At 35.0% G+C, this 21,656-nt stretch overlaps 1 protein-coding gene across 1 annotated transcript in view; it reads right to left on the bottom strand.

Annotated features, from left to right (window-relative positions):
• Window positions 1–21,656, bottom strand: part of STIM2 (stromal interaction molecule 2) — a 116,640-nt gene that overhangs the window by 54,311 nt on the left and 40,673 nt on the right. Inside the window, exon 3 of the mRNA XM_014548904.1 lies at window positions 3,997–4,111. Within this exon, the coding sequence (XP_014404390.1) occupies window positions 3,997–4,111 (115 nt within the window). The remainder of the gene's footprint in view (window positions 1–3,996; window positions 4,112–21,656) is intronic.

The following is a 21,656-nucleotide window of genomic DNA, read 5'->3' on the forward strand; positions in this document are numbered from 1 at the left end:
CCCCCCCCCCCCCCCCAAAAAAAAATGCACTCTGGTCACATTAAAATTTTTCTATGTGAAATTAGGATCAATTTCTATGCAATACACTTTTAATTTTCGTCAGTTGACAACATTCCATAAAGATCTTGGGTACATTTCACCCTTCAGAAAATTACATATTATAATGGCAAGTATTTAGCCTAACAGACCTGTTCATTTTATTAATAAGTATTATGGAACTGAATCAAAAACCTTCCAAAACTTTAAATACAGCTGAATATTTCAGTTATTCAGCTTTACTATAAAGATAAGTGAACATTTACTGCCTACCAGGTATTGCCAGGCACTTTTACTACATTATTCATTCATATCACACAAGAATTGCATTTTATAAGTGAATTTTATAATGTGCCCAAAGTCTTAATGTTCATAAAGAGAAGGGCCAGGAGTTACATTTGAAGAACTTGAAAGCACACATACTTCCTATAGCCTGCCACCTCCATTTCCACTTCTAGTAAATTTTCAGGTAACTGAAGGAGTCATGAGGGGGCTACCATTTGTGGTCTACCTCTTTATCCCCTTCTAGAACTCCTGGTCAACTCTCACAAGCCTATTCCAAACACAATTTTCAGAGAGTTAATTACTCCTTTCAGTGAGCTATCTCTATATCCTACACTTGTTTCTATTATTGTACATATCACATATATTGTAATTATTTGTGTACTTTGTCTTTCCTACTTAGCTGTTCACTCCTTACATCCCAGACACTGTTTAACTCATCTTTAATACCCAGGCTCCAATGCCTGCTCACCGCACAATAGATACACCTATTCTACTGGTGCTTCTCTAACATGAATTAGCTTATGTATAACTGGTAAATAGGGATCATGTCAATATAATATATGTCACATCATTTCATATGTGACTGTTCCTCACATGTTATCATTTTACACTGCCAAGTAGCAGCAAAAGGATCCAAAGCTTACAGAATGCCAACACAGCAAACTATGAACTTAATATCCTCTTACCACTCCCTTCTTCCTTTAAGCTCAATTTGGCCACAGGCTCTGTCTTAGAAATCTTTGTTGCTCAGTTCTCATCTTCTGGCACTTCGCCTTCATCTTCATAATTTAGTAACCTCAACTCTACCTAAAACCTCCTCCCATTAAGTTATCTTTACTTATTTTTTAAGATAAAGTCCAATACCTACTATAGTAGTTATTGATTAGAAAGTTAACAAATCTTTTTACCTGTGCTAGTATTTTTATTAGTAGTGTTAGTGCTCTGGTTACAAAGTTGCATAGGTTTTGAGTATGCTTCAACCCATTATTTCCCATAAACTCTGTAATTTTGAAGTTCGTAATTTTGCAAGATATATGTTTTTCAGGAGTTCATACATTTCATTTTGGCAGAAATGCCTGAACTCAAATGATGTTTGATACACTGAATATTTGATGAACCTAACTACTGACTATCTAATGTTCAGCATTACACATTCATCTATTCATCAAATGTTTACTAAATATTAAAGTAAATAAGGCACTGCTCTAGGCATTAGAGATACAACAATGATGTGCAAAGTATAATTCTGTATGTGTGTGTATGCATGTGTGTGTGTGCACGCATATGTATATTTGTATTCATATTGAACTAAATAACCCTGAATTGCATATTATTGCTATAGGTACATTCTAATTTCTATATCAGCAGTTTCCAAAACTTTTCACAATAATCATTTTTTGTTTCCCAAAAGAACTCTTTATACAGAAACAAAATACACCAAATAAAAGCAGAATTCTACACATTTGGCATGCCCTATTCCTGAGATACACCAGGAAAACTGGGGCTTGTTCTAGCTATGATTTAAAAACAGCGAGTGATCTAGCAACAATGCCCTGCCTTTACGTGACCCCTTTAATACGAAAAGAGAGTCTGACACGGGTTGAGAATATGAATTAGGTCACTATTAAGCTTCTGGTGGAGGTTTACTTCACTCAACTGACTCCTCTATCTTTCATGGAACTATTTTAGTAGGAGCCCTGAGATGACTCCTCCCACGCCCTAATCCCCTAAAAATATTATGTAAAAGATGGGCTTCGGAGAAAAGGAAGCAAGGAAAGATAAGTTAGGACAAGTCTTTGGAGACTTAGAGGAAAGTCTTCTCATCATAATGGTGAAATCTTAAGGGTGGAAATTAAGGTGAAAACCTAGAAAAAATGAGAGACTTTTCAACTTGAAAAGGCCTTAAGTTTAAAAAAGAAAAATAACAAATATTCTCATAGATCGCAAAAGATCTCACCAAACTCACCAGGGCAGGAAACCAAAATCGGGTTTAAGGACAGAGTTCCCTTGGATTTGGGACACGTTAGTAAATAAAATAAACAAAGACCCCGCTGGCTTATATTCTTGGGGACAGGGGAGAGAGAGAAAGGAGACAAACATAATGAATAAGTTAATTATGTAATATATTAGAAGGTGATACACAATATGGGAAAGGAAAGTGTGACGCTGAGTAACAGGAATCAAGATAGCTAAATAGAGTGGTCAGGGTGGGCCTCAAGAGAGAATAGCCCTGATAGGCTGTAATGAAAGTGGTAATGGAGTTAGCCATGAGGGTGTCTGCATTCCTGCAGTTGCAGAATAGCAAGGAGTCCAGCTAGGATAAAGCTCAGTGAGTGAGGAAGATGGATAGGACAGAGAGGGAAGAGGGTGGCAGTGGAGGGCAGATCATGTAGAGGCTTATAAGGTCTTTGTAAAGATTTTGGCTTTTACTCTGAGTCACTGAAGGGTATTAAACAGATCTGACTTATATTTCCAATAGGTTACTCTACTAAATGAAGAATAGACTGTAGCAGAACACAAGTATATGCAGGGAGACCATTAAGGGGCTACTGCAATTACTCAGGCAAGAGATGGGGGCTGAACCAGGTGGTAGCATAGCAAGTGATGAGAAATGGCCAAATCCTTTTTCCTTCTTTCAATGGTTAAGTGTACTACATTCAACTTATCACATACCTAATACCTAAAATATACTAGTAGCAATAATGGATATCCAATTCCTTTAGTAATATCTACATATTACTATATTTCCTCGTAAGTCTTACTGAGTTTCATACCATTTAGCACTTTCCCCTATAAAATGTATATTCATTTATTCCTATTCTTACTCAAGTTCATATTACTTAAAAGTGGTATGGGGAGGGGAAATGGAGAGACAGATTTCTGAAGTCTGTGTATCATTTATTTAAACTGGTGGTGTTTTTTACACTCTTTCTTTTTCTTCTTCCCAGTATATTGCAAAACACACCTCTTTTAAACCATTTACATTAATAAAAATATTGAGCATTGGTGGAATAACTTTCTGTATTTTGCCCATTTCTAAATGTTACCATTGACAGTCTAGCAAATTTTATTACTTTTCTATATTCCTACTTGGTAATCTGTCCTAGATTCCTTTTAATTACACATCATTATTCAAACTTACTGAGAAAAACATATGCTACAACATAATTATTTGACTTTGGTAAAAGAACAGAAACATTAGACATTTTGGTTGACTATTACTAAAAAAAAAAGCTTAATGGACTTTTAAAAATATTGTAGTAGCTTTCTAGTATTAGGGATCAAGTTGAGGTTTTAAGTCATATACTTCTCCTGCCCTAAACAATTACTGTCCATAAATAAGCTTGAGAACTTATGAGTAGAAAAAGAAATAAAATATAAATTACACAACGTTAGCATGAAAATATTAGGAGACTCCATTAAGGGTATATTTAAGGAAAAACTTATAAGTTCTATGCCTTCTAAAGACTTTAGAAACTGTTCTCCATAACTAAAAAGAAAAGTTTGGGATGCATGTTTACTTGATAAAATAATTATTTACTAAAATATAAGTATCCTCACAGAAATGTTACACTGATTTTTTTTTTGTAATATTATATGCAATTAGTGAGTTAACAATGGCTAAGCAGGGCAGAAGAGCAGGTAAGGAATCTAGATCACTAAAAACAGTCTTACCTTCTGATGTTTTCCATCGTTTCCATAAATCCTCAACAGTTATATGTTTATCTTCTCTGTGCAGATGGCTATGTTTTTTAGTAGCATCTTTATATTTCATATCTTCTCTGATAAACTATAAAAGAGAAAACACTAAGTTAAATATACTTAAATTCACCATTTTAGTCTCTATAATGGAGAAAAAACGTTTGAAATACCGTGGATAGTGATTATCAGATAATAACTGGTATACATTTTTTGGTATTTTATATTCACATTATTCATACATGTTTATATAATTTATTTAATGAAATGCCTTCTATTACTAATCATGACAACAGCAGCAGCAGTAAAAGTACTTAATTTATGTTCATTATTTGCCAGGAACTATTCTACGTTATTTAATAAATATGTCTACATACCTATCATAAAACATACACACACAGTTATTTAACTTCATGACAGATCTATTATGTGTGCCCAATTTATAGATGAGAAAACCAAGGCTCAAAGAGGTTAATTATTTTGTCCAAGGTTGAAAAAATAATAAAAAGCAAAGATGAGATTCCAACCCAAACAATTTGGTTGTGCTCAACACCATAATATCCTGCCTCAATATTATACATTTTTACCAACTACTGTTTCAAGAGATATTAAATACTAATCTCAATCACTGCACCAAATTTCTATATTCTCTTACCTTTTAAGCTATTACTTACACTAATAAAAGAGAAACATGCAAATTAACCATCATTCCGTCACTCGCCATTCTGCTACACCCACCAGCCAATCAGAGCGACTATGCAAATTAACCCAACAAAGATGGCAGTTAATTTGCATATGCAGGCATGGAGCGAAGACTGAAGACGACTGAAGATGCCAGCGGCCACGGAGCTGGAGCGAGCAGGAGGCTTGGGTTGCTCCCAGTGATGGAGGAAGCCAAGCTTCCTGCCCACCCTGGGCTCTGCTCAAGGAGGGGCTGGGGGCCTGGGTCACCGAGGGAGAAGCCAAGCCTCGCTGCTGTGGCTGGACCAAAGGCCTGGGTCCCGGGTGCCGGAGGAAAACCAGAGCCGGCAGCCAGGGGAAGGAAGGCCTATTGCGTGAATCTTCGTGCAACGGGCCACTAGTTAGTTTAATAGTAGAGAGAGAAAGCACTAAAAACCTTTTTGCTGAAAACCAACCTGTTGTACATTACTTATTATATAAAAATTTTTAATTGTTCCCCATTGTCTGGCAAATAAAAAGCAAATTCCTTTTTATGGCTTACATACCATTACCAATCCTGTCCCTGACAATCTTTTAGGCCTGATCTCTTCCCATATAAACTCACTAATCAAATTACATGAAACTAATAGTTTTTCCCCCAATTATTATGCTTTTTATGCTTCAACATTTCTGATTTGTATTGTTTTGGTATTGTTTTACTTAGTCTTTTTATTGATTTTCTTCTGATTCCAAAAATATACAATCATACAAAAGATTAATTCAGAAATCCACAATGCAGAAAGTGAAAATCCCCAAGGGCATAATTTTCTCACTTTTTGCATGCTGACATTGGGCATCACCTTTACACAAAAGACCAACTTTTGCTGTTGAGTAGAGTTGTTCTCTACTGAAACAAAAAAGACAATTTTAATAGCTGTATAATATTGAGCAAATCATTTCACTTTTCTGAGCTTTAATACCTTAGGTGCAAAAATGAAGAAGCAAGCTTTTAGGATCAACAACACTATTCCACGGTGGTAAGTCATTAAACTGATACCAATCTATAGTATAGACCAGCGGTTCTCAACCTGTGGGTCGCAACCCCTTTGGGGGTCGAACGACCCTTTCACAGGGGTCGCCTAAGACCATCGAAAAACACATATATAATTACATATTGTTTTTGTGATTAATCACTATGCTTTAATTATGTTCAATCTGTAACAATGAAAATACATCCTGCATATCAGATATTTACATTATGATTCATAACAGTAGCAAAATTACAGTTATGAAGTAGCAACAAAAATAATTTTATGGTTGGGGGTCACCACAACATGAGGAACTGTATTAAAGGGTCGCGGCATTAGGAAGGTTGAGAACCACTAGTATAGACAGAAATGGAAAATAGCCATTTAGAACCTTTATAGCAATCTGACAATGTTTTCAAAGCATCTGACCTAAGCATGTGATGAATGTACTTACTATGCATGCCTTATGCATAATGAATTAAAAATGAAAAATCTGGTCCTTCACCATAGATAATTGGAAAGTACTAACCTAAAAGGTCTATTCTAGTCCTTATATATTCTGTTGTTTGAAATAATTCCTTACTCTGTTTCTAAATGCCACTTTAAATGTTATTTTTAAACAGTCCTGCCTCATTACCGCAATTCCTTTTGTCTATTTCTATTCCTATTTTCTATTTCTCTTTTCCCACCCACCCCTCCTCCTCTTCCTAACTGATATCTTCGGAATCTAGTTCATATACCTAAAGAAGTCACTTCCACTGAGATACTCAGACACTGCCCCTATCTTTAACAGAGTCAGAAAGAAATTCTAGATTTAACAAAGAGAGAAATTCTAGAGAGAAATTCTAGATTGAAAATCATAACTGACAGAACAGGGTAGGAAGCCTGCTTTGGAAATGGTCCAGTTAGTTGAAATAAATGGCAGCTGTTTCATTTAAAACAACAACAATGTCTTGGGAAATTCTTCTCACCACATGAACACAAAGAAGCCAGAAGTAGAGTTTGTGGCTTTAGGATCAATATATTTCAGAAAATAAAGCTAATTTCCATATACAGACTAGATGCAGCATTCTAGTAACTTGAACTCTAAGGAAGCCCAGAATAAGTGTATAGCTATCAGCCAAAATATACACTTAATAAAAGAATGCAAAAAAAAATTTTTAAGCTTATGATAGCATATAAAGCTCATTTGGTGTAAAAGAACTACCTAGCTCCTAAGGAAGTTGGGTGAAAACCAAAAAACACACTGAATTATATTTTCTGGAATTACCATTTAAAAATGAATATACAGAGTGGTGAAAAAACAGGTTTACAGTTGTTCATATGGAAAATAATACAATAATTAATAAATAATGATAAAAGAATAAAGTCCTGAGTTTTATGTACTCACAACTGTAAATCTACTTTTGTCTGCTCCGAATACTTGTTTTAAAATATAAGCCCAAGATAATGCAATTCACAACAAACCACATAAAAGTATATCTCTTATATGTATCTTCAACATTTTTATCATAAAATATGATTTGAAAATAGTATAATTAAAATTACTTTACATTGAAACTAAGTTGGAAAATGTTTAACTGAACCTAATACACTAGAAATCATCTGCTTCCATTAAACCTTCTTCCCAAAATTCTACAGAAGAGCAGACCATTCTAAGCAGACTTTTCAAAAACTCCCTAGAAAACTGCAAATTTTAGAAATGAGACAGGCTACTAGAAAAATTTTAAGAACAGTCATCAATAACTGAAAATGCATGACAAATTACAAGTACTTCTTATTCACTGAAATAGTGAATTATGAAATAGGAAAACAGACCCTTAAATTCTATGAAGCAAATCTTCAAATAATGTAGATTCTTGGGAAGCATATCCAATTATGCAAACCTACTATAGGAAAACCTGAATTGACAATAGAAATAAAAGAGTGCTCAATAAATAATGACTATTGAATATTCTTTTCAAAAATATTCACACAGATAATTCTTTGAAATAAATTATTCTAGTACCATTATAGAAATTACATACCCAAATCCAGGAAGGTAGTTTTTAAAAAATTAACCAATTTCAGTTTCTTGTACCTATTATTATTTTGTATTTTATATTTGTATTTGTGCTGTTATTTTTTGTTACATTTATTTTTGTTGTTTATATTTTATGTTATCTTACTTGTATTTTGTATTTGTGCTATTATTTTTATGACACTGCTTTAATATTATCTGATACATGTTAGTAAAGTAAGTCCTTACTTAACATCATCAATAGGTTCTGTGGCTTTAAACAAAATGATGTATAATGAAACCAATTTTACCACAGGCTAATTGGTATAGACAAGAGTTAGGTTCCTATGGCATCTCATTTTGACAAACTGAGGTTGAATGAAATGACATGACTCAAGGACCTGCTGTATAGGCATATTTTGGGGCTCTTTCCCTGAGAACCTACCAACATTAGTGTAAATCCCTGAAAGTATCCAGTCACCCCTTCCTCGCTTGATCACCCACTGCCACAGCTATCTGATCAAAGGACAGACACTTGACCCAAAAGAAGAGAATCCAGAGCCTAAGCAGGATAGCAGGATTCTCTCTCACAGGACACTATAATTCAAACCATGAAAAGGGTCACTTGGCCATGGCTCTGGGTTTTTAAGGTGATAAAGACCCTAGTATTGAAGGTGGCATTTTATGGACAATCAAGGTGGGCCAGGTGATAAGGACAACAGAGGAAGCCAATATGCAGAAAGAGAAAGTAATAAAAGAGGACAAAGATGAGGAAAGAAAGCGAAAGAAATGGCACCAGAACTGCCTTGATTCTTGATGACCTTCCAGTTTCAGTCCCTCAGGATGCCTGGGCTACACAATTCTTGTCCTGATTTCCACGACATGACAATGATAAATCTGTTTCCCCTTTTATTTTTAAATACACAATTTTAAGACCTCAATACCTAGGAGAGGTGATTTATTATCCCAGTTAGGCACTCAAACTCTGCAGTCTGACAGACTATATTCAAAATCTAACCATTACTTAAATCCTCTTTAGCCTCATATTTCTCCTTTGTACAATGAAAAAAATAAAACTGTCTATTTCATATGGTTATGAAGATTAATTTAAAAATGTATAATGCATAGAGGTATTAGACAATAAAATTACATTAAACAAAACTATTTTGGTTGGTTTTTATATATTGATCTTGTTATTGCTATTGAAGTTTAAAGCCTGAATAAATGAGTTTCACCCTGACTATATTGGTAGGCTTAATGAACATTTGGGAAACATCAGACATTTATAAAGATAAGATTACTCAATATTCTTAAAGTACCATTTCAGAGATTCTAAAACAAAATACATAATACATAAATAGAAAAAATACAGCTTTTTCACTGACAATGTAATCAGAGACTTTCCCAAAGGACAACTGTCATCAAAACAACAGTGTCCAAGGTCTGATATGTGAGTCAGTTAAGGCAGATGGGTTCCTTGAAAAATTTGCAGGGTCTTCCTGTCTTGAGAACAATATTAAATTGCTCAGCATAATGTCTCAGAGGAAATGATGCATAATAAGAAGGATACTACTCTTGTCTCACTTTGAAAGATGAAAAAGCTAAGGCTAAAGGAGAGTTTGCAATGTATTGTATTTTATATAGCTATTTAATAGACCTAATACTAAAAGTAAATTCTAAAGAATTCCAAAGTTCAAGTTCTTCACCACCATCCTAACCTGGATATTCTGTAAAAATGCAGATTTCAAAACTCTTAAAGGTGATAACATGCTAATAAAGCATGAATTGCCCATGTTTCTCTTTTCAATCCAAAATGGTTCTATCAAACAGGTTGAGAGTACAGACTCAGTCTCCAAACTACATCTACATCCCAAATATACCATTTTTTGTTATGACCTTAATAAGTTACTTTACTCTCTGTGCGTCAGTTTTCTAGTCAGCAAAATGGTAATAAAAGTCGTAAGTCAAAGAGGTGTAAGGATTAAGTTATTTATTTCACATGAAGTGTAAAGAAGAGTGCTTGGTACATAGTAAACACTCAACAATGTCACCTATTTCATGTAAATCACTTATTCTTTTAAAGCAGGGGTCCTCGACAGAGCAGGGTAACGATTAAAAAACCAGCTCTGAGACTCCGCGGAGTTCTGGAAGGTGGAACCCTGCGAGTTCCCACAGCCTCCCAGGCTCTTGTTTACACACTTCCTCTTAAATCTGTGAGTTTGATTGTTGATCCCGGTGCATGTGATTGCCCAATTGGGGTCGCTAGCGGAGCTTGTAGGGGAAGATTGTTTTTGGGGAGCCTGGAAAACAGAGCTGAGAGTGGCGACTGGTGAAACAGATCTGGGCGGAGCTGGTTCAGGTACAATAGAGAACTCCTGGTCAGAGAGGACTTAAAGCCTTGGAGGTCAATCCAGACACACTGCCACCCAGAGGCAGAGCCACGAACTGACTCTTCTGTACATACAAATACAGCAGTAAGGGGAACCAATACGGCCTGCCTTAAAATCAGGACTGTGGCTTACAACACGGAGGAACAGTGTATCAGAGGGAAATTCAACATTCTCCTGAATTCCGGGCGTGCCAAAAAGAAGAGTAGAAGATCTGAAGCACCTGCATTACTGCACATTTTTATTTTATTTTTTTTTAATTAATTACTTTTTCACCTTTTAACTAAGAAAACATTGTTTTTCTTTTTTTTTTCCATCACCTGATTTTACCCTTTCAACTACTACATTTTTATTTTTAACTAGTATTATTACCACTACCATTTTACCATTTTTTAAAGTGTCATTTTCTTTTCTTTTATTTTTTTATTTTTTTATTTTGGGACTAATGTCCTCCATTCTATTTTCATCGTTCCTTTAGCAACATTTTTCTCTACCTCAATTTGCCTCTGTGCTAAACCCTCTTCCCCACTTTTTCCCTTTTGTTGTCCTGTTTCTCTTACCCTACTCCAGGTTTAGATCTTCCCTATTCTTTTTACCCCCTGTCAAAATTTCACCCTACTTATATACCCTATGTCCAATCCCCTGCTCTAAATCCTTATACACCTTTCCCTTATCTTCCTTCACTATCCAAATTTTTTTCTTCTTCTTCTTCTTTTCTCTCTCTATTGTTTATTGTTGTTTGCCCTATGCACACTGCACATATCTTATTTTGAAGTAAAAAAACAAAACGGAACAAATACAATATTTGTATTTGCATGTGGCCCACGGGCCGTATTTTGAGGACCCCTGTTTTAAAGTAATGAGTTAAACTTTTGCCTTGACTTGTATACTCTATATCATTTCTTGAAATGACTGAACATTATTTTAACATACTCTCTCTTAACTTCTAATGCAAGAAGGGTTTGATAATTCCCAAGAAAAACACAGAACTAAACCTGGCATTCCTAGAGTCTTATTGAAATTAAAATTCTGTTATGTGTTTATTAACCATTTGTATTTCTTTAATGAAATATCTATTATATACTTAATTTACATGTGGGAACATTTGTTGTTTTCTCTCTGATAAAGCAAAGAGAGACAGAAAAAGAGAGAACAACATCTTTCTAATCTCCTTCCTCACTTTTCATGTCAACATGGGAGGATATACAATGCTTGGAGCTACTGCCGCCCTTTCCAACCATAATTAGAAAATCAACAAAATGAAAGAAAAGCTAACACAGAGCCCTACACATTACTAAGTCTCTGAATTACTAGTAACCTTGAAAGCATTTAGTCCCAGACTTATGAATATAATTTCAAATATTAAGCTGCTATTATTTAAGCTATTTTTAATTCAGGTATTCTATTACTTGCAACAACAAAAAAATCATCGTAAATATACAGCAGTATATTTCCACAAGGGACACATTCTAAGACCCATAGTGGATGCCTGGAACCACAGACAGTACTGAACCCTGAATGTACCGTTTTTTCCTATACATACCTATCTGTGATAAAGTTTAATCTATAAATTAGGCATAGTAAAAAGTTAACAACAGCAAATAATAAAATAAAACTATTTTAATATACTGCAATAAAAGTTATGTAAATGTGGTCTCTCTCTCTCTCTCTCTCTCTCTCTCTCTCTCTCTCTCTCTCATAACTAATCTAATAACCAAAATGGCTACTAAGTGGCAATGGGAAGGTAACCTACACAGAGCGGGTATGTTACAGAGCAGGATGATTCATGTCCTGGGATGGAGTGGGACAGCGAGAGATTTCATCTAACGGTGCACAATTTAAAACTTATGAATCATTTGTCAAATTCTCCATTTAATATTTTTGGGCCGTGGTTGCCTGTGAGTAACTAAAATCATGGAAAGAGACATTGCAGATGAGGGACTACTTTACTGTTCTCAAATATCAAAACTCCTATAGCTTGCTGGTCCCCATCAATTAGGTCTAGTACCTAGAGTTCTAGACTCATTTAATGGCTGGTAATGAGCAAAGATGGCTTTTGACACAGAAAAACAAAAGCAAGAGACAAATAGGGAATTATAAATATAAGGAATCACAAAAGCTAATCAATAAATTGACTTGATAAACCAGATTATCCAACATCTTATGATTATGTCCATATATCCTTTTACTAAAATCTGTTTTTTCTTCTTTGTGGGAACTCAAGGAAGGGCAAATTTTCACATTGAAATTAAAGGAAAAAGAAGAGTGCACGTAAGTACACACACACACACACACACACACGCCTGGCAATAACAGCAGCAAATAGTAAGAGATCTTTCTAAGGAGAGAAGAAAAAGATCTGGAGATAAAAGTCAGAGCTATAAATTGAGCAGTTCTTTCCATTTGACATACTTTCAGCCTTGCGTATCTTAAATTTAATATTTTTGGGCCGTGGTTACCTATGGGTAACTGAAACGAATGAGTAATTAGACTACATTAAGGAAACTGACAGGTTCTTATCAGAGGGTCTAATAAGTATTCACCTGTATTTTCTGTGTAGTTTCACTTTTATTATTAAAATTTTTAATCAATCTGGTTAACGTTTTACATAAGGTAAAAGGTTAGAATCTAATTTTATTTTTCTCTAAATTTTAACTATCCAATCATTGCTTACTGAAATAACTTTAATATCCCAATGATCTGCAATGCTACCTGTATATATTTTAAACATAGTCAGATATCAGTATCCTTGCATGGTTTACCTAATCATACACATACATAGTTCTATTTCTGGTATATTCATTCTATTAAATACACTTACTTGTTTCACCTTAATACTAATAGAAGAAAATCAATGATGATTTTTGCATGTGCAATTTCTAATAATGACATCATATACAAATGCAATAATTTTATATATGGCTCTGGCACAAATCTAACTGACATCACTGCATCTTAGTAAATTTGCTATGAATCCCAGTACTAAGAGTACTAAAATAGCACATGATTTTTAAGATTTTATTTTTTAGGACAGTTTTAGATTCATAGCAAAGTTTAGCAGAAAAGTAGAGTTCCCAAATATCCCTTGCCCCAGAGTACATGCATTTTTTATTTAAATACTCTCTATGCACTATTATATTTAAAGATCTATGATGAGCCTTATGTGTAGATCAGTACACATATGCATACATATGCATAGAGTTAACAAAAGTTTGAGGAAATATTATTTGGGTAATCAATAAAAAAAGAGATATTCAGTGATTGTTAACGTAAAAAGAGTATTTTGTTACTTTCATTAAGAAACTATTTTCACTAGTTACTGGGAAAGATTATTACACAGAAGTAAAAATAAACTTTTAGAATATTAATGTTAGCTCTTCCATATCTTGTCACTCTTAAGAGTATTTACTAACAAAATATATTTTAACACACATTTTAATTTTCATTAAGATGAAACACCATGAAAGCACAATGCAATCAATTCTTCACATAAATATTTACTTCCTATTATGAACCAGACCTTCCCTGTTCTAAGTAGTGAGAATATAGCAAAATAAAGCAAACAAAACCCCTACCCTCAAATAATATACTTTCTTGCACAAGGAATCCATAAATTAATAAAATAAGTAAAATTAAAAATATATTGTTACTGCCATGGCTGGTGTTTCTCCATGGTTAGAGCATCATCCTCTGCACCAAAGGGTGGTGGGTTTGATTCCCAGTCAAGGCACATACTCAGGTTTTGAGTTCAATTCCTAGTAGGGGCATGTATGGGAGGCAGCTGATCAATGTGTGTGTCTCTCTCTCCTTCTCCCTTCCCTCCCCCTCCCCCTTTCTCTCTCCCTCTCCCTTTTTCTCTCTAGAATCAACAAAAAACATACCCTCAGGTGAGGATTCTTTTAAAAAGTATATTGTTACTTGAAATAAGCAATGTTGATTTTTTTAAGAAGAGAATAAAATATGTAAGTATTTTCTTTAAAAAATTAAAGGACAGATAACCCATAAAATTAGGGGAGGGAAGGTTAGCTTTAAAGGGATAGAGGAAATAAGATATATGGGACAGAAACAAAAGGTATACTTTTTGCATATGCCTTTGTTTCATAGCCAGAATTGTGGAACCATATAAATATTTTTATAAATATAAAACAAAATAAATTTTAATGTAATCACTAAAAGTTACAAGTTAAACAAATGAACCTAACTGTATTATCTAGTTAGAAATGTAATCATGCAGTTAGGAACTATCTCCACTGACTTTAACTCTAGGAACAACAATAAAAGAGAACTTATTAAAAAAAAAAAAAGGGTTCAACTGTTTTCAGTAACCACATGAATGAAGTTAATGGTAGTAATGTGTATCCTGAGACTGTTGTGTGTACACTGTGGGATAAATCTAATGAGTAATTACGCTGGCCTTGTTAAGCAACAAGAGTTCCCATGTGATTGCAGGAAGACACAGGGGTAAAATCAATGAAGTTAAATAAAAACCCTGCAGTACTAAATTTATATCATAAGTATCAGGCTGAATTCATAATATATATCATCATCTTTAAAAAAACATAAAAAAATATTCCCTAGCTCTATCCACAGAAAAGACAAGGAAACAATGACTAACAGCACTACTAGTGCCTTGACTGTGGTCTGTCAGGTATTTTTTTCCTCCAATAAAACAAATCAAGGCTTCTTAGGGAAATGGTTGAAGAAAGAGGAATTCTGGAGCCAAAAATGTATAAGCTGAGCCTGGAACATCTTATCACAGTAGAAAGCCAGAGACTATCAAAGACTACTAAGGCTGGTCAAAAGGATCCAGGTGCAAGCTAAAATAAGTTTCTGCTAGTCAAATATAAGACAATTTAAACAACAATAAAATAAATCATAATATTTAAATGAAATCCATTTAAATCCATGAGTTCATAATACTATACACATACCCATATACTCACAACCCCCACCCACATACACACACATTCTTCTATTTCCTTTGGAGGATCCTTGGGAACCACCTAATTACTATTAATAGAATTTTTTGAGAGAGAGAGAGAGAGAGAGGTGGAGGAGGGGGAGGAGGAGGGTGCAACATTGATTAGTTGTCTCCCATTACACATCCTGACTGAGAACTGAACTGGCAACCTAGGTATGTGCCCTGACCAGGAATCAAACCTGCAATCTTTTGGTGTAAGGGATGGTGCTCCAACCAACTCAGCCACCCGGCCAGGGCCTACCTAATTATTTCTGAAAAGCTATAAATAAAGGGAAAGAATCATCCTTTTATCCTGTCCTTCCTGTATAAATAGAAAACCAAATAATTGCTATATTAAAATTTCTCTTTAAAGAAGTATTCCAAGTAATAAGAAAAAAGAACAGAATTAAAATATTGGCTTTTGCAACCTCTAACAGATTAATGAATCTTGGCAATAATCAACAATGGTGGATAAGATCACAAAACATCAAAGATAATGTCAATTTTTTGGCCCACTTTAAGGAGTGTTATGCAGCTGTTTAAACAGTAACCCCACTGTCAGAAATGAAGATAACAGAGAAAAATAAATTGGGTCAAGCAGAAAATCAGGACAGATTACCATTAGATATCCAAATGGAGATATTGATGCAATTGGATATATGAACCCAGAGCTTAGGACTTCAATAAATGGAGGATATTTTAAAAATTTGAAATTAGATAAGATCACCAAGGGGGTAAGTAGGCAAATAGGTGTAAAAACTAAATTCAGGAGCACTCCAATATTAGGAGGTCAGGGAGATGAAGAACAAATCAGCAAAGAAACTGAAAAGAAGTAGCCAATATAGTAGAAGAAAAATGTGGTTTCCTAGAAGCCAAGTGAAAAACAGAGTATGGTAAAAAGGAAAGCATGTTAAACTATATCAAGAGGCTGGTAAGTGATATGAAGACTGACAACTGACCACTGTGTTGCAACATGGACATCTCTGCTGAGCATAGTAAGAACAGTTTTGGTGGAGTAACAGAGGCAAAAGCTTAAGTGAGTTCAAGAAAGAATGAGATGAAAGAAATAGTACACAAGTCCTTTCAAGGATCTTGTTGCAAGGAAAGGATAAAGGAACTGGGAAATAACCAAAGGGAGATGCAGATTCAGAGTAGTTTTTATTTGTTGTGTTTATAAGGTGGAAAACAATGGCAATTTTACGTCAGACGGGAAAGATCCAGTAGAAATAAAAAATATGGTTGCTAAAGAGAAGAAAAAATGCTACTTCACTGTCCTAAAGTGGTAAGAGGAGATAAGAACGAGTACACAGTGGAAGAATTCACTTCTGCAAGGAGCACAGTGAACCCACACCAACAGGAGAGAATACGGAGTTTATGGACACAAATACAGATGGATGAGTCCCCAGTGGTTATATGACCTCCATCAACAAGAAAGGCACATTCTTTGGCCTCTTCCTAGGTTACTGAATAAGAAACTCTAGGTGGGCCAACTCATCTGTGTTTTGAAAAATCTTCCAGGTGATTATGATGCACACTAAAGATTGAGACCATTGGACTATGACAATACAATATAAGTTTTGAGAAGGGAAAGAGAATAACAAAACACTATGTTCTGAAATGTTTTAGTTAAGTAATAATGGTCAAAATGGATTTTAAAGGAAGAAAAGACTAGCAATTGGGAAGACCACTTAGAAATCAAATCACAAGAATAAAGTTCAACAACTCAGAGAGGGAGACAGGAAGCATTGAGCCTGAGTTGTAAGTAAAATAATGATACCATCAATAAAAATACCAAGGTAGTTAAGAAGAGACAGGAAACAGATTTTTAAGAAAGTCAGTGAGTGACTGGTTCAGCATGAGACTTTCTAGACAGGAAAAAAGAAAGAGATGGCAATGTAGTTTTTCAGAATTTAGGACAGAGTTGGAGATCCTAGAAAACAAAATGTGAAAATGAATTCAGGAAAAAGTCAGAACTGAACATACACAGACATAATAATTAAAGCCATGAGCCTAAATAAAGCTTCCTAGTTGAAAGAAAGGAAAAAAAGAGGACCCAAAAAAACAAAAAATCTTATGGCAGACACTTCAGGTTTCTGGTTCTGCATGTAAGGAGCTTGGAAGTTGCCACTTCATTCTAACAGGAAAAAGTTGAATTGACTGAAAAGTAAAAAACTCATCTTGGATCCATTAGAAAGGGGAGAACACAGGGCTAATTGCTGCCTAATGCTGGGGTAGGAAAATCTGAACAATAATTGACGAATTGCTGGAGATTCAGTGCAGACAACTGAAAGTCTGAGAGTTAAAAAGGCCAGAGATACCCAGTCATACAGAGGATGTAGAGGTTTAGAACGAGTCATCCCAAGATATGCCTCTGTGGTATATGAATTATTCTGCGCTAAAGACAACAGAGACTCTGTGGGCTCAAGATAAATTTCTGCACCGCCCCCTTCCTAACTACCTAGAAGAATCTGAATTAGAAGCCTTGCCCATAATAAGAGATTATCAGAAATAAACCGTTTACCTATCTATATGGCAGCACAAACTACTAATTACTGATATCTATCTACTCTTCTTATCGCCCTGCAATGACCCTCTGAAACCCCAACGTGTTCATTAGTTCAAAGTGTCACATGTACCTCATTTTCCCTTTCTGTCTCTGAATCTTCCATGTGTGGGGGTTTCCGATTCTCTCATGTATGAGGGGGTTCCCATGTGTACATATGTGATTAAATTTGATTATTTTCTCTTATAACTTGTTCTCATGTAGATTTAATTATTAGATCATCCTAAAGAAGTTAGGAAGGTAGAAGAGAGTTTCTTCCTCTCCTTCAAGGACCCCATGATATTGTAAAAATTATCTCCAGGTTCCCACAGTAAATATAGGGGGGTGGGGCGTGATCCCCTCCTGTTCCCAGCAGGGGAAAGGGAAAAAGAACCATTTAAAAATATTCCAGAGCACTCTGCTCCTCTAAACAAGGTGTGCCCTCAAGGGAAACTAGTTATCCAGAGCCTAATTTGCAGGGATATTATTAGAGCCTAACTGACAAGGCGAACTACTCAACTCCACTAGGCTCTATCTTCCAGTGGAAGAAGGGAAACACCTAACTCTAGTTCACTCTAGCCATCCTGTCTCACCTAAGTAGGAGGAAAAACAAAAACAAAACCTGGGAAATGTGGGTGAAGTTTATAGTGCAGAGACAGAGGCTCACTAAAAGACTGAGACCTAACCCCTAATCATAGGACTGGAGAACACCTCCCCTCCCACCACACCTCATCGCCATATTACTAGAGGCCTATTTGCAGCAGTTCCTTTTACCCATACATCACATCCAGCTATCAAGAAAAAAATTACATGGCATACTAAAAATAAAGAAAGGGTCAATGCATATTATTTTTAATTAATATAAAAATACTGTTAAGCTAAATTATTTCTAAAGACTAAAAAGACTAAAAAAGCACTTAACTCTAAGAAACAAGAGTAAGAAAAACATCCGAGTCTCTGTCATGTTACTAGAAAAGCTGTACTATATAGAGACTTAGGGTAATAAACTAAACTGAGATAGATCCAAGCTTTACTAATAGCACAAAACTTGGCACAATGCTTACATCAATTGAATAACAACTTAGTGAAGGAGCAAGATCAATGTAAAGGTAAAGGTAAGTACAATGGAAAGCAGACTGTGATAAGACATACAGCAAAGTAAATACAAAGCCCCATTTGCCTGGGACAGTCATATATACCCGTTGGCCTGGTGTAATTAATAGCACCCTCTTTTACTCTCAATAGTATTCCAGCTTGGATGATGAATTATTCGGTCACCCTATCTATAATTACAACAATATATAGCATAGAGTTAATGCTACAGTAAAGGTATGTTTATATGTTTATATTTAATTCATTTGCAAAATGGGAAAAGATTCTGTACCCACCCCCAACTCAGAGATCTATGAGAAGATGAGACAGTATTTGAAATGTGCTAAACTCTCAAAAAAAATATATTACATAAATGCAGTGCCATGCTGTGATCCTGAAAACGCCCAGAAAAGGAGGGGGCGGAGAGGAGCAGGACTGGCAGTAAAGTCAGGCTAGAACTGAAGGAGTACAGATGCAGGTCCTGATTCACACTCCTACTCTTCTGCCCCCTTCCAGGCTGTAACCCTATTTAGTATGAAACTCTTGGTAAGGTAAATTAAAAATGAATGGAACAGGAATGGGAAACAATTTTTAATGAAAAAATGTATTTATTTAAAAAACATTTTTTATTTTTCAATTAGAGTTGGCATTCAATATTATATTAGTTTCAGGTGCATAGCATAGTGGTTTGACAATTACATAACTTACAAAATGATCCCCCCAATAAGTCTAGTGCCCATCTGGCACCATACACAGTTATTACAATATTATTGACTATATTCCCTATGATGTACTTTACATCCCTTTGACTATTTTGTAACTGTTAATTTATAATTCTTAACCCCTTCACCTTCCTCACCCACCCTCACAACCCCCTCCCATCTAACAATCATCAGTTTGTTTTCTGTATCTATGAGTTTGTTCATTTATTTTGCTTTTCAGAACCCACATATATGTGGATTCATATGGTATATCTTTCTCTATATGGCTTATTTCACTCAACATAATACTCTCTAGATCCATATGTGTAAAAAAGGTAAGACTTCATTATTTTTTTGCTAAGCAACATTCCATTGTACATATGTACTACATCTTTATCCAGTTGTCTATTGATGGACACTTTCTTGCTTCCATATCTTGACTATTGTAAATAATGCTGCAGTGAACATACAGATACACATACATCTTTTCAAATTAGTGTTCTGTTTTTCTTCAGATAAATATCCAGAAGTGGGATTGCTGGGTCATATCGTAGTTCTAATTTTAATTCTGTGAGGAACCTCTATATTGTGTTCTATAGTAATTAAAATACCAGCTGACATCTTAATTGCAGCCTTGTGCATGACTCAGAGCCAGAATACCCAGCTAAGTTGCACCTATATTTCTGACCCATTGAAACCGTGAGATGATACCGGTATAATGTTGTAAGCCATTACACTTGGGAGAAATTTGTTACACAGCTATATAACTAACACACAGGTTAAATTTTTAACCTAGAAAATTTCAGTAAAAAAAAAAATATATGCATTTATTCCTTTAGAAACAGTATTCCACATAATTCAAAACTTAATGATCCTATTTTTACAAGATTTTCTACTATTTTTCTAACCTTATTTTTACCTATTTTCATAAGTGACTATTCTTGTTTCAGATACAGATACATCTGTGTTGTTAACTAAATTCTCTGAGGTGTCTAGAAAAACAATGACAAAAGTATTTTTTAGGCAGAATAGCTAATAAAAGAAAAACTGAAATATTAGGTACAACGATATTTTTCATATAAGTTAATCTTAAAGTTGATTATACAAAAAACTCTAAAACTATGCTGAATGACATCAATAAAAGGAGAGAATGGATAAAAAGGAAAAAAAATTTAAAAGAGAAGGAATATTTAAAAATTTAAAAGAAAAAAGTAATAAAGTTCATGCACACTAGAAACTATAATAAATTTTCCAGTTACAAAGCAGGCAATAATAATGTGAATTCTCACTGCCTCCTACTGCTATGTTCAGGGCAACAAAGCCATTCATTTATCTTATTTAGAATTATTTGTTGATCAAGTACCTATACTTCCCAAAACATCTTCAATATTGACAGCACATGCCAACATTACTGTAACCAACACTTCAGTCTAAACAGGTCACAGATTCAGCATCTATAAACATCTACTCTTTTTTTTATCATGTGCCAAAAGATAATGATGTCGAGAGCAAAAGCTTTTTATATTGTTCCTGATCTGAAATACTCCTATCTGCAGGCCAACGCTCTCCCCACTGAACCAAACAAGCTAGGGTGAAATATATCTGTTTTTAAACAAAATTCAACTACTACACTGATAAAATTCTATTTTAATATACTTTTTAATATAAACTTTTTTATTCTAATTTTTATTACAAATGTTTAGAATTCCATTAAAATGTGAAAGACTTAGTAAGAATTCCACTGAACTATAAGTTATACAGACATGCATGCTTACTTTGGCACAGTGAGATTAGTAAACACTTCACACATTTGGGCATTTAATATCTGATGATGAGGTAAAAAAGATTAAAATAACTTGTAATTCTAGGAATTATTATGCAATTAAATGGGCTGTCAAATATCTGCATAAGCTTCCTACTACCTCTCTATATATTATATACTAGTGGCACGGTGCACGAAATTCGTGCACCGGTGTGTGTGTGGGGTGGGGGGGCAATCCCTCAGTCTGGCCTGCACCCTCTCCAATCTGGGAATCCTTGGGGGATTCCGACTACCAGTTTAGGACAGTCAGACATCCCTAAACCGGCAGTCAGACATCCCTCTCGCAATCCAGGACCACTGGCTCCTAACTGCTCACCTGCCTGCCTGCATGATTGCCCCTAACCACTCTGCCTGCCAGTCTGCTTGCCCCTAACTGCCCCCCCACCGGCCTTCTCACCCCCAACTGCTCCCCTTGCTGGCCTGATTGCCCCCAACTACCCCCCTG

The sequence above is a fragment of the Myotis brandtii genome, unplaced genomic scaffold (assembly GCF_000412655.1).
Source record: "Myotis brandtii unplaced genomic scaffold, ASM41265v1 scaffold525, whole genome shotgun sequence".
Lineage (NCBI taxonomy): Eukaryota > Metazoa > Chordata > Mammalia > Chiroptera > Vespertilionidae > Myotis > Myotis brandtii.